An 18920-nucleotide genomic window follows, 5' to 3' on the forward strand; every position below is an offset into this window, starting at 1 on the left:
TTACTGTAAATGGAAACACGGTATTACTGTTATATTTACGGAACATTTCATGCGACTGAGCTGCCAGTTTTTTAAAGTAAAAAGCTACAGTTGTTCTTCAACCAAACTACTGTATGTCGAAAAACGGTAACACTGTTAATTTTACTGTAAAATTCTGGTGACAGAAATACCAGTTTTTTAATGTAAAATCTATTAATGCTGTCTTTTAACCAAAGTACTGTGAATTGAAAAACAGTAAAATTCTGGCGACTGAACTGCCAGGTTTGGGGTTTTTTTAACTGAAAAATCTACAGTCATTGTTTTTACAGTGCATTACTTTATATTATAATGATTAAAAAAACAAAACCACTGTCAGTCTAACTGTAAAATTCTGGCGACTTAACTTTCAGTTTTTTTAACCACAAGATCTAGTCTGTTTTTACAGTGCATTACTGTGGAAAAATGGTACCACTGTTTTTCCTACAGTAACATTTTGACAACTGAGCTGCAAAGTTTTTCTTTTATCGTAGTGCATTACTGCAAATGGAAAAAACACTTTTATTTTTGCCAGTGTTCATTGTACAATAAAATTAATCATTAATAATTTGTGTGCTTTTTTTTTGAGTCTTTCATTTTTTATTTCTAATAAGAAAAGTGGCAGTTATCATTAAGAGTATTTGCATTATTGCATTATTGTCATTCTCTGACATAAATTATGTGCAAATCTGACCTTGTAATATGAGCAAATCTGACCTTGTAATATGACATTTATGAAAGGGTTGAATACATTTGGATGCAATGGTAATCATAAAACTTGTATTTTGCCTCAATGTTAATCACAATAATGATGATCCTCAATTGGTCAAAATTGAATTATCAGAACTGCCAATGTGGAAAAGACACTTTGGGGTCATTTTCATAACAATAACATGAGAAGGTGTTTTTTGTGCAGTTTTACCTGTGCGTTCTGGATCTGAATGGTTCCCGGTGGCAAAGCCTGCGCTAACACTTGCCCCTGTGACGCCACCATGGCAACTGGCTGGTACAGCGCCCCACCTAATGTGATGAATTACCAACATGAGAATCAAATGGCTTCAGCAAACAATTACTGAATTCCTAGTGTGAAAGAAAACACATGTTTTCGCTGTGAGATTAATTAGCATTGATCGAGACCCTTCCCTTCACCATCTGTTTCAGCTCTTCTGTGTCAGGCGATCAAAGGCTGCGGCATTGATTTATTTGAGGTTAAAATATATTTCCAGAGGGCGGGATTAACATTTCACTGTACAGGTTTGACATTAAAAGGGTTTGTCAGCTATGCACCCCATGAAGGATAATTACTACTGTCACATAACACAGAACTCCGACTACTGCTTTGCTTTGTTCTCATACCATTTATGAGGTAACTTCAAATGTGTTTTTTTTCAATGGGCTGAATGTCAGCTCAACCAACCAACAATTGGCGCATTAATCACTAGCTGAGGGCAGCACGGTGGAATAAGGGTTAGTGCATGTGCCTCACAATACGAAGGTCCTGAGTTCAATCCCGGGCTCAGGATCTTTCTGTGTGGAGTTTGCATGTTCTCCCCGTGACTGCGTGGGTTCCCTCCGGGTACTCCGGCTTCCTCCCACCTCCAAAGACATGCACCTGGGGATAGGTTGATTGGCAACACTAAATTGGCCCTAGTGTGTGAATGTGAGTGTGACTGTTGTCTATCTGTGTTGACCCTGCGATGAGGTGGCGACTTGTCCAGGGTGTACCCCGCCTTCCGCCTGATTGCAGATGAGATAGGCTCCAGCAACCCCCGCGACCCCAAAAAGGACAAGCGGTAGAAAATGAATGGATGGATCACTAGCTAAACACTAACGCGGTAATCGTTTGTCGACAACTTGGGCTTAAATCGCTAACTGGCAAATGGTGATCGCTTGCTGACAACTGACGTGCTAACCACTAGTCAACTATTAGCGCGTTAATCAATAGCTGAAAACTAGCCCGTTAATCGCTAGCCAACAAATGACGCGCTAATCGCTAGCCGACAACTGGTGCTTAAATCGCGAACTGACAAGTTCGCTAACTAATTGCGAGCTGTCTTAAATGCTAACATGGATATAATCAAATAAAGATTAATTCATGTTTTTATTTTAAACCTCTGTTGGATCAATGATAATGTGTAAAGACATTTAAATTTATGAAAAAAATTGTGTGGCGAATATGAAAAAATGTTTTTTTTTAAAGTCTAATCAACCAAACATTCACGACCCCCATGCAGTACCTTTGCGGACCCCATGTTGAAGACCTCTGGATTAAAGTATTAGTCCATATGACCAAATATTTTTTCTCCCATGTATCTGATAGCTTAGTGTTCTTTTCAATGGACAGCGACAATGTGAACAGTCCGAAAAAATATATATGTGCACTAATTTACTAGTCTAATTAAAGGCACTAATGAAATTACAGAGGCCTCATTTGCATAAACAGATAATAAAACATTACCACTGGCATAGGAAAAACACATGAATGTAAGTTTTAAAATGATCTGGTATAAAGTACTCATTTACTGAGTTTTATCACACTGACTGCAGTGGCAGGAGATTTTATGGAGACGGGACTGTGTATCGTTAACAAATGCCTTGATTTGAATACGCTGGTGCAAATCCTTACCTGATACCACTTGAGAGTTTATGGTGGTCATGGAAACGCTGCCCTGCTGCAGACCTGCACTGGGCGTCACAATCCCTGAAGAGTTGACAGAGTTGGACACGGACGTCATGGACGGAGAGGTCTGAATTAATTCCTTGGGGGACCGGAGAGAAAGACGCCGCAGTCATTATATGCTGTGCCCACAGCTGGGTGTCAAGGTGTGTCCAGGAGAGGACTTTACCCACGACTGACCTGCTGCATGCTGAGGCTGGTGTGCGTCGGAGAGTAGGGCCCCGCCAGGTCGTTACGGAGAAGGTTGTCACTGTGCATCTTGGTTTTGAGGCACGTTATGTAGCGGTTGCAGAAATCCTTACAGAGTTCATTGACCTTCTCCAGCTCCAGCAGGTGGATCCGCAACACTTGAATGGCTTTGACCATCTGAAGGTGACAGAGGCAAACCGTAACCAGCAAAGTACTTCTGCACTTCCCCGCCATGTCGTGCTTAAAATACTATCTTCTACTATAATCACATTTTTTAAAGCATATCATACATATTTTTGGCCTAAATTAAGTCTTATATGAAGTCTTACTCATGTTCTATATGTATTACAGCTCAGTGTTTGTATTATTTCTAATATTATATTGTGATCGATAAAGATATTCACCAAGCGGGACTTCCGATTCCGGAATAAGGGTGACAATGCTAACAACAACACTGTTGCTAATCTTGGCGCTACTGTATCTTCGCCGCAACAATATTTAACTTCTGGCAGAACAACTTTTTGATGGACTTCATATTCAACCCCTGCCTCATCAATAACACATCTCCACATTGCTGAGCCTTTAGTGTGAGCCATATCTAAAGAGACGCGAGACATACAGGATTTGCGCGTCACTTTATGCTACCATCATATATACATACATGTATATATTAGGAGTGTCCCGATCTGATATCACCAAAAAAACAACTATCGGATAATATTGGTTTGCATCTAAAGTCTCCAATACAAGCAGTCCTGCGTGAGCAAAGCTGGACAGTAAGTTGACATTTAAGGCTACGTTCACACTGCAGGGTCGGATGTCGAATTTTTATTTTTTTGTCAAATCTGATCTTTTTGGTAGCCGTTCACGTTTAAAAAAAATGCAATTGCTAATGTGAATGCAATTTGACTCGCATGAGATCATGACGTCATGATGTTTACGGAATTTTCAAGGATTGTGTGCAATCAAACTCAACATTTTTTGAACAAACTTATTGCGCGGTGAAGATTAAGAAGGAAGAGGACAAGTATTTTGGCTCAGGCAGTTTTACGGGATATTTGGCTTCAATGTCTGCTGGAAGAGCTTGTCTGTAGGTGAGGACAGGAGCATCAAGTTGCAACTACTGGCTGAATATGAATTTATTTTGCTGACTTGAGAACGTTGAACAATGAGCTGGGGTCGCATTGTACCAGAAAAAGAGAACAGCATTGTCAGCTGAAGTGGTAAACAAACACATGTTATGTTATGAGTATACTATGTTAACTTATTTATGTTATCGATTAGTAATTGTACCTTGTTTGCAATATTATTGCAAATACTTTCAAAATGTTCACCTAATTCTTACTATTTTTAGTTTTGAGCCAATCCATGACTTTCAGTTCAGTAAACATTTACAAAATGGTCCTGTATGACATTCTGACAACCAAATTGCATTTGTACCCAAATATTGGGGTATTTTCTTCAACCACGGCCGACCGAACGGAAGCGAGACCAAAACAACCCGTCTGCTCTAGTTGTCCAGCAATGGTGCCCCGCCGGTTTGGTGTTTAGGTGCCCTCTAAATGCATAAAAAGTGTAAACATCATGCTTTTGCGAAAAACTTAAATATTGAAACGTCTCAAAAACCACCTCATTAGAGCGCAAATATGTTTTAGCGATATTTGAGAGGTTTTTCAAAATGTGGGTGTTTCCATTACACATTTCTTCCAATTTCAAGTTTTGTGCATTTTTATGGGTAATAGAAATGCAGCTACTAAAGCATTTGCTCTGCACACCGCCAACATGTGTGAATGAAAAGCCTCCATTTACTTTATCCACTTACTAAAATTATAGTCCTCTTGATGTTTTACTTGATTATTTATTTGCATACAATGTATGATACTACATTTAATTTATAGAAGTATTTTATTAAAGACAGAAGTTTTACGTTAGTACTTTACTAATCTCAATGTTGGAGATTATTATTTACTTTTGTTATAAATAAATGATAAATAGGTTATACTTGTATAGCACTTTTCTACCTTCAAGGTACTCAAAGCGCTTTGACAGTATTTCCACATTCACCCATTCACACACACATTCACACACTGATGGCGGGAGCTGCCATGCAAGGCGCTAACCAGCAGCCATCAGGAGCAAGGGTGAAGTGTCTTGCCCAAGGACACAACGGACGTGACTAGGATGGTAGAAGGTGGGGATTGAACCCCAGAAACCAGCAACCGTCCGATTGCTGGCACGGCCACTCTACCAACTTCGCCACGCCGCCCCTTGTTAACAGAAGTATTTAATTCAAGACGGATGTATTGCTTCCTAGAGGAAGCTCTTCATTTATTTATTTGAAAATTAGTCCATAAAAAGTACAATTTATATCTGGGGCCGTACTTATCAAGCTTCTTAGAGTGCCATTTTACACTTAAGTCCTGAGAATTTGCGAAATTTAGTCCTACTCTCAAACTTAAGAATAAAAGCTTTTTATCAACGTTCTTAAGTCTAAGAATCACTCCTACTCTCCACGATATTTAAGAGACCTTCAGAGGTGTCTTAAGTGGTTAGGAGTTGCCAGCAGGGGATGGCACTGAGGCGAGAGAGACGTGCGCGAACGTTCAGGGAACGGAACAATGTTGTTTTTTTTTTGATGACGAGCAGCTGATCAAACGGTATCGTTTAGACAGAGCGGATATTATTTTTGTCACAGATTTAATACTTTTCGATTCCTTGTTGATTTCTGCATGTGTCTGCAGTGGGCTAGAATATATAGAGTCACCCACACCAGTTTCAAATTAGTTGCCTAATTAATGAATTGGAAAGAAAATGTTATGACAGTAGCGTATGTGTGTGGCCGTGAGGTGAGTGACGTCAGTGAGTGTGTGGGCGATAGAAGAGAGGGAGCGGTAGCGTGAGTGCCGGCGGGGACTAGTTTGTTTTGTATTATTTTGTAGTTTATTGTCAAAATATACACTCCCATTGTCCACTTAAATATTTCCAAGATATTTCTTTATTCTTAGACAACGGATCCCATTCCGTGATTGGTCATTTCTATGGACACAGAAATGACGTCACCTAAACTTCCGTTTACGGCACATAGTAATGTCGTAATTCAGCTCTGAGTGTGACACTTAAGATTCAGTCCTACACTTCGCTGAAAGTGTGAGTAAGACGCTTGATAACTAACTTTTAAGTGCAGCTTTCAGCGAAGAATTTATTTACTCTTAAGTCAACTCTTAGCAGACTTCTTAGGAGTAATTCTAAGAAGCTTGATAAGTACGGCCCCTGGTCTAAAACGAACAACATTATTCAAATGATAATGTTGCTAAGAGTAAGATACAGTGTATGCAGTATCATTTTAAACTACTAGTTTTAGATTAAAAAAAAACAAAAAACTTGTTCTGAATTATCTCTGTCATTTGTACTCATTGGTTTCTTTAAAAAGTACGGAAAAAATGGGAAAACAAATGTAAATACAATTTTTGTGGATTAAATCTGAGATTGTAATTTTATATATCGACCAGGCCTAGTAGATTATGATGCCTCATTTCAGTGCTGAGTTATTTTGTGGCACTGAAATAAGAGAACAATTAGGTACAGTTCCTAAAATTCTTACATATTAGTTTAGTTTTTCATCTGCATCAACGACGTTAATCATCTAGTTAAAAGGCTAAGGCCCAAACGTTTGACAATTTGATTGTAGGTCTACTTCACCTTAAAATATGCCGACTCAGCCATTTGTTACAAGTGCTTGTAGGATATATTGTGGAAGTAACGTCTTCTAAGAAGCTTAAATTTGCTCAATTGCTACACAATTATCTCATGCAGGATTAAGTAGCAAACACTGTTGTAACCATAGTCGCACCAACATGGCTACAATCGTGCATCAGCTTGTTGTGTAATGTTAAAAAACGTTCTGGTAATTACAGGTAATGTTTTTCATCGTCATTTAAAGTATGTTTTTTTTCAAAATGATCCTGTGTCAGGAGAGAGTGTGTTTGTTTTCGATGAGAAATAGTGTGTGTGAAAGTGTTTCTGAGTGTTTATGTCCGTTTTGTGTTGAGCTGATTAAAAGGCATCATGTTTAATACACAAACATTTACATAAAGCAAACAAATTGTCCAGTCCCACTTTATTAGTGTAACACTATATATTTGTTTAAGGTACACTTATTAAAGATGAAAAAACAACTAATTGAGCTGTGATTAATCACTATTAATTACGAGTTAACTACAGACAAAATGTGATAAATGGTCATTTAATATTTTAATCATTTGACAGCCCCAGTAATAATAAAACGGCAGAAATTATGAATATATCTAAAATGTCCATTTTAGCTGCCCTCAGCTAAAATGTCCATTAAATGTTTTGAGACAAAATATCCTAAAACAGTCCCAGAATCTCTAGTCTTCTAACATTGTAATTTCTTATTCAGCTCTAAATAAAATATACCTGAGTGTTTCTCCTTAATAGCATTAGTCTAAGCATCAGAAACATAACATTCTTAGTAAAGACTTCAAAATCAATCTCACGTATGACAGAATAAACAAAAAAATGTTATGTTCCAAAGAGGGAGTAAATAAATCAGCTAATTTAGCTCTGAGATCTTAATAACTAGAGAAGGGACTGGTAACTTTTGTTTCCATCGCACCCACTCAGGTCCATAATGGCATTCCCACCCTGTATAAGAAAGAGTACCCCCCGGGAGATATGCCTGTACTTTGCCTCACAAAACAAACAGATGCAGGGTTAATTAACCGTTCATTCAGTCTTTGTTGGCCTGCTGTCCTAACTACGAAAATAGCAAATGTGGTACATTTTGGTGTCTGTCTTTTGAAAGTGAAGTTTTACCTCCAATCGTTTGATCGGAACACACTTTTCCCTATCTGTGTTTAATATGATTACTATTATTGTTATTATTATTACTAAGGCAACATACAGCCAACGGACGTTTCCAAATGATCTTTTTTTAACCTTTAACATTGAAATTGTAGCCGCCATTACAATGCGCGGTGTCGTTTTTAAATTACCGTAAGTCATGAACGATAGAAAGTTCTCCCATGGTTGGAATTTGTGCTTTTGAGTGATATATACGGGTTATTATAGTAATCTAAATCACAGCTGCTCGGGGTAGACGAGGCACAAAGCAGCCTAAAACGCTGGTGTCAGGAGCCCGTTTACACTGCACACCAAATCTGATGTTTTTGCTCTCAAGTGACACAGATCAGATTTTGATTTATTTTTTCCAGTCAAAACGCTCCAAAGTGCTTCAAGTCTCATCACTCAGATTCAGGCTACATCAGGAGGTCATCTATCCGATTGGAATCTGATATTTTGAAATGCGACTTCAGTCTAAACGGCAATGCGAACTGAATGTATGTGCCTCTTTTTCGTCAACTATGGGCGAGCGAAGTCTTTAGTGTACGCAGGGAAAAACGCACCCCGCCTGCGGAAGTGTATACTTCATCACAACATCCTGTTTCTGTGAGCAAATGCGCATGCGAGTGATGTCGATGCCACAATGGGGCCTGTGCGCGTTTACACTGGAGTCTGATAAAGATCACATTTTACTTGCAGTGTATACAGTTAGCTAAAAAAAATCAGATACAAAAAAAATCAGATTTGGGCACTTTGGCCTGCAGTGTAAACTAAGTCAGGGACAGAGGCGGAAGCAGATTTCTACAACAAAGTTCTGCAGAATTGTATGTATGTATGTGCTTCTTACCCTTTGTGGTCATATTTCACCGTGTTTGTTGCATTTTTGTTGTGTTTTGCTTGATTGTAAAAGATGTTGATCGAGGAGGTGGTCTGAGAAGTCAAAGAGGCGCTACGTTCATATGTTGTTAGTATTCAGTGTTTTATCGTTCACAGTTAATATTGAAAAACCCACATTCTTTATTGTGTGAATGCTCCAAGGCATTCACACCTATGTATTTTTTTTCATGTACATCCTTGGTGTTCCATTCAGTAAAACAATATAACACTCCATTCCATTACGTGGTCTGTCATAATGGTGTACCTGATACTGTACAGAAGATTTTTACAGCTATTTATACATACATACTGTATATGTATATACATATATGTACCGTAATTTCCGGACTATAAGCCGCTACTTTTTCCCCTCGTTCTGGTCCCTGCGGCTTATACAACGGTGCGGCTTAAATACGGCCTGTTCTTCTCCGACACAGACGAAGAGGATTTCGGTGGTTTTAGTACGCAGGAGGAAGACGATGACACAATGATTAAAGACTGACTTTTCATATACCGGTAGGCTGGTTATTTTGATAACGTACATGCGAGCACTTTGTATTACTTTGCACCGTTGTATTATTTGTACTCTGCACGAATGCTGTTCGCCATGTCAAAGATGTGAAAGTTTGATTGAATGATTGAAAGATTTATTGTTAATAAATGGGACGCTTTGTGTTCCCAAACAGTCATCTCTGTCCCGACAATCCCCTCCGTGGTAGCAGGAACCCCTATATAATACGGTAATTACACATCAAAACCCTGCGGCTTATAGTCGGGTGCGGCTTATATATGGAGCAATCTGTATTTTCCCCTAAATTTAGCTGGTGCGGCTTATAGTCAGGTGCGGCTTATAGTCCGGAAATTACGGTATATATATATATATATATATATATATATATATATATATATATATATATATATATATATATATATATGTACACACACACACACACATATATATATATATATATATATATATATATATATATATATATATATATATATATATATATATGTACACACACACACATATATATATATATATATATATATATATATATATATATATATATATATATATATATATATAATATATATATGTGTGTGTGTGTGTACATATATATATATATATATATATATATATATATATATATATATATATATATATATATATATATATATATATATATATATATATATATATATATATATATATATGTACACACACACACATATATATATATATATATATATATATATATATATATATATATATATATATATATATATATATATATATATATATATATATATATATATATATATATATATATATATATATATATATATTTATATATATATAACAGCAAACAAATGGAAGAAATCCCATTTGTCGATTAGGAACGATAAAGCAGTCCGTCAATATCAAACTACAGAGTTATCGTGAATTTGAATCAAGGCACTGAACAATGCAGCCAGAGCTCAGATTCAAACCCACAACCTTCTTGCTACTGCAAGCCGTACATCTCTACAGTATGGTAGCATTTTCAACACAGTGAATTATTACATTTGTTTACCTACCAAGTTGTCTAATTCTGGGTCTTCACTGAAGAAGGGTTTATGATCCCGCTCCTGCTGGTGAACAAAGTTTTCAATGTCGACATCAAAGCTGGCGGACGTGATGCACTCAGATCCTTGTGTCGCCTGCTCACATTTCTCAAACAGCAAAGCCAGCAGGGGGAACAATGGGTGTCTGGACAGAAAGAAAGTTCAACATTTAACATTGCTTTTCATCCTCCTGGGTTATTTACCTCTTATTTCTTAGGGTGGTTTTTATTTCCCAGGACATCTTGCTGTGAAACAAGAGAAGGTTGAGTTTCTGTTAAATCGGAGTTAGCTGCTGAAACACACACTCGATACGTTAAATTACATTTTTTGGATATTTCAACATCTGGGACGAATATTTACAAGTAAGATTTTGAAGGACATACCGCTAAGCTAACTTAACTAGGCCAAAACCCATTAGAAGTAAATGCTAAGCTATCTGAACACATCATTGATATCTTTGCTTTTTTAGTATTGTCAGCGCATTCAATCAATCGATTAATCAATCAATTAATCAATCAAGCAATCAATCAATCAATTAATCAATCAATGACCTGGATGAATGAGAATACCCATATACATTTTTTTAGTGTTGTATATTACAAATACCATAATTTACCCAGTTTATTTTTAGGGAAGTAAAACAATAAGTGGAACAGTCCACAAGTTGTACTCAAAGCTGACGTCCATAAAGCATGTGTGTGCAAAGCTCAGATTTTACGAACAACTTTTTCACTTCCGATACAATATTGGAGCCTTGGGTATTGGCCGATACCAATATTAATCTGATACAATATAAACACTTTTAATATTTTGGAGTGTGGAATGTTAGAAAAAGGCTCGATCAAGTAATACTACTCAAACAGAGAACAATGGTAGGCATGAAAACCCCTTATGACAGATTTATGCATTTAAATTGTAGCGTTAATTGTTTTTGGACACCTAGAGGACACAGTGATTCATTAAACTAAGCTCATGACGCAGTAAGTTGAATGATGCATTTTTCCACACTTTTTTAGTTATGTAAAACATTTTTGATACTTTTTTAATCAAACTTATATTTTATTTTGTACTATAACAAATTCATGGAAAAAATTTTAGATATTAAATTGTTCTTCAATATGCCAGAAGACACTAAAAACAAGCCAAGTGCTGCAAATTGTCCCTGGGACGCACCCCTGTTTTTGTCCTATTTCACCGGGAAGACGAACTGTTACCAAACAACTCACGGCTGCACTGCATACTTCCACGCCAAGTTGTTTTATGGCCACTTAAATGAACACTCTTTAGGCTTGTGGAGGTTCCCTGCATGGCTGGATCTGCAGTTCGACTATATGCATGATGCAATAAATACTTCTGTTATTTAACAACTTATGTGTACCACTAGGAATTGGGTACACCTTTGTACCAAAACAAAGGCTGAACAACTGAAAAATATGAATATAGGTAACATTACAGACTTAGGCGTAATTTACTAAGATCCAAATACCACGCGCTACACAGCGTTAGCAAACATTAAAATAGTGTCCACTATTAGTGGGTGTGTTGCGTGTGATCTATTAAGACTGCGTGTACAGTTGAAACGCGGTGCAGACCACCTTATTGAAATGTTTTGTGTGTACTAAATGGGGCTTCCACCAAGGTGACACTCCATAATTTACTGCACATTCATTTTAAAATGCTCCTACATGTGGTGTTATGTTATGTTTTCAAACATGCAGGAGACATCTACCACTTTGTATGGGCATTTTTTAAATTATTAATATTATATGTGAACAATTTAGTGTAATTAAAAAACACTATAAGACACCAAAACACATCAATTACATTTGTTTTAATTAGCCCTTAAAGTCACCTAGCATGCAGTATAGAATTATAAAAGGATGTTTTTAAAAGGACAATATGTCTAATATTTTTTATTTATGTCAATCCGTTTTAGATACACCGTCTGGTGCTCCTGGACACATCGTTAGTGATGTAACCTGGGATCAGAGGGAGTTTCGGGTCTTTCAACAATCACATCTACTCCCCAGCTTGGCGACCCAGCTGGGGTTGATCAAGCCCCAGCTTGTGTCCAGGTAGTGCTACCCTACAGGCCACGCTTCTCCCCTCCTGATCCACAGTCGTCTCGACGCCACTTCTACTGCATCAGTGGCCTACTTGATAGCCCATTGCTGGCTGGCCCTTGTAATGCCCAGCTTTTTCTAGGCCCTGCAGAGGGATTGGCCCACAAACCCCCGGCGTCCCACTTCGAGGGGTTGGCATCTTGCCCGCCAACCTTTGCTGCGACACTTCTCCACTAGCTCAGCATACTTTGCCCTCTTCCTTCCGTTAGCCTCCTCCATGCGGTCCTCTGAAGGCACAGTGAGCTTCAAAGGAATCACCTGCTTTGAGGCTACAGAGGTAAGAACGATGTCTGGCCTAAATGTTGTCTTGGGGATCGCTTCACCGAACTTCAGCTGCTTCCCCAGATTTACTGCCATCTCCCAATCGTGTGCCGTTGCAAAACAATCCAAAGGAGGTGTTCCGGGGCCGCTGCTGTAGACTTCTCCTCAGCTCTGATAAAAGCAATGGTGTTCTTCACTGGGCGAAGGTTCTTACTGTGGCATAGCAGATGGAATTTGCTATGCCTTTCAGGACCTGGTCATGCCGCCAGCGGAACTGCCCCTCGCTTTTGTGCATCACCTTAGGATGTACTCCAAGGTTCCTCTCAACTGGCAGATGGTGCAAGCTGGTGTCTCCACCTTCCCCCAGATGAAGAGATTGGACAGATTTGGCAACACGTCATAGACCACCTGAATCAGGAATTGTATCAGTTTTCCACAGCTCGGTCTATGTGACCTTGCTCCCATATTGTCCAGGCTTCCTGCTGCCGCATTTCCACCATCTGGCTGGCTCGCTTCTCCTCAACACCTGCTCAAGAATCAGCGACCTTCTCTCTGTCCCCTGTGCTGACTTGACACACACATAGGACGGAGGATTCTCGTCTGTCCATGGTCTGTCTTTGCAGCCACGGCACTGATCTTCCAGCCGTGTGTGGAACAGTTCAGTTTGGACATACTTTTCAGACATGCTAAATGAATACCCTAATTCAGGTGCCGCAATCACTTTCTAGTTTAGTAAACCAGGCTGTGTGTGCTGTATGATTATATTTGCATTTTGTCCTCCCAGTATTGTGGGCGTTCTGAAGATCAGCATAGAGTTATTAGAGTTATTAAGAAAGACAGAGACGCAAAATGGATCCTTATTCTGCTCACTGAACAGACGCAGACGCAATCTACTTTGCACACGCTTCGTAAATCAGCTTTGCATGTGCTATCAAGTTTGCACGTGTTTTAGTACACCAAAACCTTTCAGTCTCATACTCATTATAATTCATCCATCCATTTTCTACCGCTTGTCCCGTTCGAGGTTGCGGGGGGATGCCGGAGCCTATTTTTCCAGTATAAAAACGAGCTGCGTGCCACACTTTGCACACCCCTACACAACAACTATTTAGCACATCAGCATAAAACTGTACATCAAAATAATCTTTTTTATGTCATGTTTATTCTTTATGAGCTTGTTAAACCCTTGTCACATGTTCATTTGTAGACGTTACACTATGTATATGTAGCCCTTGTGGTTTTCCTTTACTTATTTTGTCTTCTTCTTTACTTTTAGTCATTGTATGTCCAGCTGGGCGGAGCCAGGATATAATCTCTCTCTGTTGTATTTACCTGACGTCACGTTACTACCTATGCGAAGCTCAAAGTGGTGGGCCAGTGAGTGTCTGTTGCCATAGCGTTTGCCTTTCTCGAAGAAAAATGCCCTATGCTTGCATTGTTTTAGGCTGTTGGAACCTTTCAAATCGCGAAAAGGATCAAAGTTTCTTCAGATGTATCAAGAAGGGTGAAAAATGTCAAGTTTTTATGAAAGAAGATGAGAAAAGTAGCACACACTCCAGTTCAAGAAGGCAAAGTCGAAGAACGCAGGAGTTTGCAGTGATCACTTTGTTACATTTTTGTTACAAGTGTTTCGTCCCTTCTAAGCTTTCTAATTGATCCCGTTGGGTTTAGTTTTTTCTTTCCCTAATGTGGGTTTCGATCCAAGGATATCACCACATGATATCAGGAACACTTTAGAAAACCACTGTCAGTATCTACAGTTTGTTGCTACATCTGTAAGTGCAAGTTAAAACTCTACTATGCAAAGCGAAAGCCATTTATCAACAACACTCACAAAACGCCGCCGGCTTCGCAGAGCCTGAGATCATCTAAGATGGACTGATGCAAAGTGGAAAAGTGTTCTGTGGTCTGACGAGTCCACATTTCAAATTATTTTTGGAAACTGTGGACGTCGTATCCTCCGGATCAAAGAGGAAAATAACCAAAGTTCAAAGTTCAAAAGCCAGCATCTGTGATGGTATGGGGGTGTATTAGTGCCCGAGGCATGGGTAACTTACACATCTTTGAAGGCACCATTAATGCTGACAGGTACATACAGGTTTTGGAGCAACATATGTTGTCATCCAAGCAACGTCTTTTTCATGGACGCCCCTGCTTATTTTAGCAAGACAATGCCAAGCCACATTCTGCACGTGTTACAACAGCGTGGCTTCGTAGTATAAGAGTGCGGGTACTAGACTGGCCTGCCTGTAGTCCGGACCTGTCTCCCATTGAAAATGTGTGGCGCAATATGAAGCATAAATTAGGACAACGGAGACCCCGGACTGTTAAACAACTTAAGCTGTACATCAAGCAAAAATGGGAAAGAATTCTACCTGAAAACTTAAAAAATCGGTCTCCTCAGTTCCCAAACGTTTACTGAGTGTTGTTAAAAGGAAAGGCCATGTAACACAGTGGTAAAATGCCCCTGTGCCAACTTTTTTGCAATGTGTTGCTGCCATTAAATTCTAAGTTAATGATTTTTTGCAAAAAAAAATGTGTTTCTCTGTTCGAACATTAAATATCTTGTCTACGCAGTGTATTCATTTGAATATATGTTGAAAAGGATTTGCAAATCACTGTATTCTATTTGATTTTACGATTTACACAACGTGCCAACTTCACTGGTTTTGGATTTTGTATAGCCCAACTTTGATTGATGCACTGTAGTGAATTTTGTGTAATTTTAAAATATATATAGTGATTGAACGTATTTTATAGTGCACAAAGTTCAATGAGCAGGAGGGCAGCAAAATCACTTTGATTTACTTCACAGGGTCATGAGGCCACCCCCCCTGCACGTGCTCCACCTGAAAAGGGTAACATTTCTAAATCTGGAAAAACAAGATTCAATTTGAAAAAAAATTAAATTAAACTGTAAAAAATTTATTTTTAATCCGGCAAAAAAAATACGAGCTCAGATATCAAAATATATGAAAGTGAAAATAAGTGAAAATATAGTGAAATAAAAGGAAAATAAGGAATTTGTTAAAAAAAAAATGCAGTGTTTAAATTTTATTAAAACTAAAAAAAATGTGTCGACTACTTTTTATTTGTAATACACTGAAGTATTTTTCCAAATTCAACATCAAAACTCGAACTTTAAATTTCAATGTTATTTTTTTCAAGTACAAATATTTTGACCCTGATGATCCACAGCCTGTCACTATGTCACACACAACACTTGCCTCAGACAAAATTCCGTTTGAAGCCTCAAATGGCGAGGTATGTTAATCAATTCTTAACGTCATCTTGGTCTCATGATGTCAAAATGTGACATCTGTTGGTCCATTAATTCAAATTAAACCTTTTTGAGTTCCACCTGTAGATGATATTTGATTAGCTTTTTGGCAGCAAGTTCTTAAAAAACAGCAATGTGCGATAGGCAGACTTATTTTTTTCTGAATTTAATAAGTCTGACAAAATAATTGGAAAAAGATTAAATGTCTACCGTAGAGGATGCTAGTTCTCATGAATATACAAAATAAGAATAAGAGTGAAGGGAGAAGCCTGGCTCACCGGTCCGTAGCATTCTGTAAAAACAAATTGTGTTGAATGTCCCCTGCTTTAAAAGACATGTTGACGGATGGATTTTTCTTTTAATGTATTGTAAATATCAAATAAACGTAAATAAAAGTCAGCTTACAGCGGAGTCAATGGGAGCTCCCCTATTCCACCCATAAAATCAGATAAAAAACAAATTAAAAAGCGCCAACAATACTTCATTTACATTTTGTGACTGGAATATTAACCAAGTATTAGTGATATTGTTATTATAAGCGCTAACGCAGACAAACTATTTATAGAGGCGCCGTGATCACTACCGTGTGTCACTGTGTTTACATCATCGAGTGGTCTGCTGCTTCCTCACTTCCCTGCTCCCTGCAAGTTTATTGTAGATCATAAAACATGCCTCTCACCTAAAAAGTAGATGGCTGAGAATATAATCCCACACATTGACCACCGTTTAGGACCTGGAACTGGCGAGAACGACACAGAAAGCGATTGTGTCTCATCTGGGAATATATAAACATCCTAGCAGTGGGCATCCTATTGACAGCAGACCTTGTACAGTAAGTTGTGTTTTATCATGTGTGTTGGCTCTCAAAAAGTCTGCAGTGAGCATAAATCAGTGATGAAAAAAAAGCAAACATCGTGATGCGTTTTATAAATTATTGCGTCGCGTATGCTTAAAATGATCAAAATACGCAATTATGAAATGTTATTATAAATGTGCCTGTTAGTACATTACATATATACTTACATCATGTATACAAAACCTGAATGGAGGTGTTTGGATGTTTTTTAGGTGCTCCATAGGCAAAATTGTACGGCTCCCATAGGCTCCATTGTAAGCGGACTTTTGATCAAATGTATATATTATTTAGAATGCAAAAAAAAAAGTTTAAATCCATCTGTCATTATTTTTTTCATAATGATTTTTAACGATAGGCAACATTCCCAAAGAAGTGCAGTTCCCCTTTAAATTAACCAATAAGGGACCTTTAATTGTAGAAGAGGTTCAAGATAAAGTCTGACATCACCAAGGACAGAATAACGTCCTAAAAACAGCGTCCTTGGCAGTGGACATTTGTTTTTGGTCTATTTTACGAGAGTTATACATTTTGGAACAAATTGCCCAGTTATGCAAAAATACAAGCGTCCACAGAGAACGCTGGCTCTTAGGAGGATACACAGGTTGGAAAGAGGGGATCAAGAACCTTGCTTGCATCCGATAGATAAACACATTTTTGAAATATTTTTTCTCCATATTTTTAAAAAAACAATAAACAATTCCTTTCTAATTACAATACATAAATGTGGTACAGTGTAGTGTGCAAAGGGCCCCACTAGCTTGGCTAGGACCCTTGCACAGACTAACCTGTGATTCTCATTTGCATCCTCTAATAGTCCTCTATATTATACTCTAATCGGCCTGATCCCAATTTAATGTCGCTCCTTCAGCCAGACGTGGCTGGCATACTAAGCAGGAGGGTCACATGCAGAGTAAAGAATCTCTGCCTTGTCTGTTTAATGTCTACTCGTGGGCGTGTGGGGAAGCATGAGCTTTTAATAAGACCAAAACTAATGACGATGTAAGTTTTTCCTCAGATTTTAGTTCTGGCGCTATTTATATTGAAATAATTTGATCTCTTAAAGCATTTTTTTTTTCAAATCAGTCAATAAACAAAGAAGACATAAGATGCATGCTTTTGCAAGGTAAACACACTTGAGCATTGAGGAATGTTTACACACCTAACAATTAATCACTGGGAAAATAATGAAAACAATTGTTTGAATCCAATTGTTTGGTGACTATAAGACACAACAAAACCTGCATTCATTTTGCTACTTATTTCAGTTGTTTCCAATCACTACAGACAAGTGACACTAGGGCTATTTCACACTGCAGCGTATGATGTCCAAGTCTGATTTTCTGTATATTCTAGGACTGTCTTCAACTATGGATTTTCATAGTCGAATTTGATTCGTTACATTTTGCCCATAGTCAATGATCGAATCCATGGCGTTTTTGTTTATTTAACGAAAAATAAACAGATGCTATCCTGCCTTCCACCAGAGTGCAGCTGGGATAGGCTGCAGCCTACCCGCGACCCCGAAAGGGACAAGCCGTAGAAAATGAATGGATGGATGTAGTAGTGCAGATGTTTTCAACAGGGGATCTCCCAGAGGTACGGCAATTGTTGGTTGATTAGAATTGTATTTTAATTTTTTTTTTATATTCCCCCTGCAATTTTTCAAGAAATTGTAATTAATTTTAATACACATTAATATATATCCAATATATTGTAGTATAGTTTAGAAATGACAGTGGAAAGGCCGCCCAACTCACTGTAAAAACATTTGTCTTATTATACTCTTTCAACTTTTCTTGTAATCAGACCATATTTTTCGGTATGTTAGATGGACTCTATATCTATATCTAAAATATAATGACTTATTATATTATTGTATTCATGTTAGCATAGCCAAATGGCTAACAATTAGGATGCTAGTTGTCAGCTAGAAGTAAGTGTGGAAGTTGCCAGCTAGCAAATAATGCGTTACTTGCCAGCTAATGATTAAGGCGCTAGTTGCCAGCTAGCAATTACTGTGTTAGTTTTCAGCTAGCGATTAGTGTGCCAGAGGCCAGCTAACGATTAGGGTGCTAGTTGCCAGCTGGCGATTAGTGAATTAAGTGCCAGCTAACTATTAGCGGCCATATACTGTAATATTTGAATATATTATTACAGTATTGTACAATAACA

At 38.0% G+C, this 18920-nt stretch overlaps 1 protein-coding gene across 1 annotated transcript in view; it reads right to left on the bottom strand.

Moving 5' to 3' along the window:
• The window catches only part of LOC133649945 (uncharacterized), a 333671-nt gene that overhangs the window by 66179 nt on the left and 248572 nt on the right, over window positions 1-18920 (bottom strand). Inside the window, exons 5-9 of the mRNA XM_062046662.1 lie at window positions 10432-10473; window positions 10202-10373; window positions 2873-3058; window positions 2642-2774; window positions 938-1035 (exon numbers count right to left, since the gene is read on the bottom strand). Of these exons, the coding sequence (XP_061902646.1) occupies window positions 938-1035; window positions 2642-2774; window positions 2873-3058; window positions 10202-10373; window positions 10432-10473 (631 nt within the window). The remainder of the gene's footprint in view (window positions 1-937; window positions 1036-2641; window positions 2775-2872; window positions 3059-10201; window positions 10374-10431; window positions 10474-18920) is intronic.

Source organism: Entelurus aequoreus, linkage group LG05, assembly GCF_033978785.1.
Source record: "Entelurus aequoreus isolate RoL-2023_Sb linkage group LG05, RoL_Eaeq_v1.1, whole genome shotgun sequence".
NCBI classification, from domain to species: domain Eukaryota; kingdom Metazoa; phylum Chordata; class Actinopteri; order Syngnathiformes; family Syngnathidae; genus Entelurus; species Entelurus aequoreus.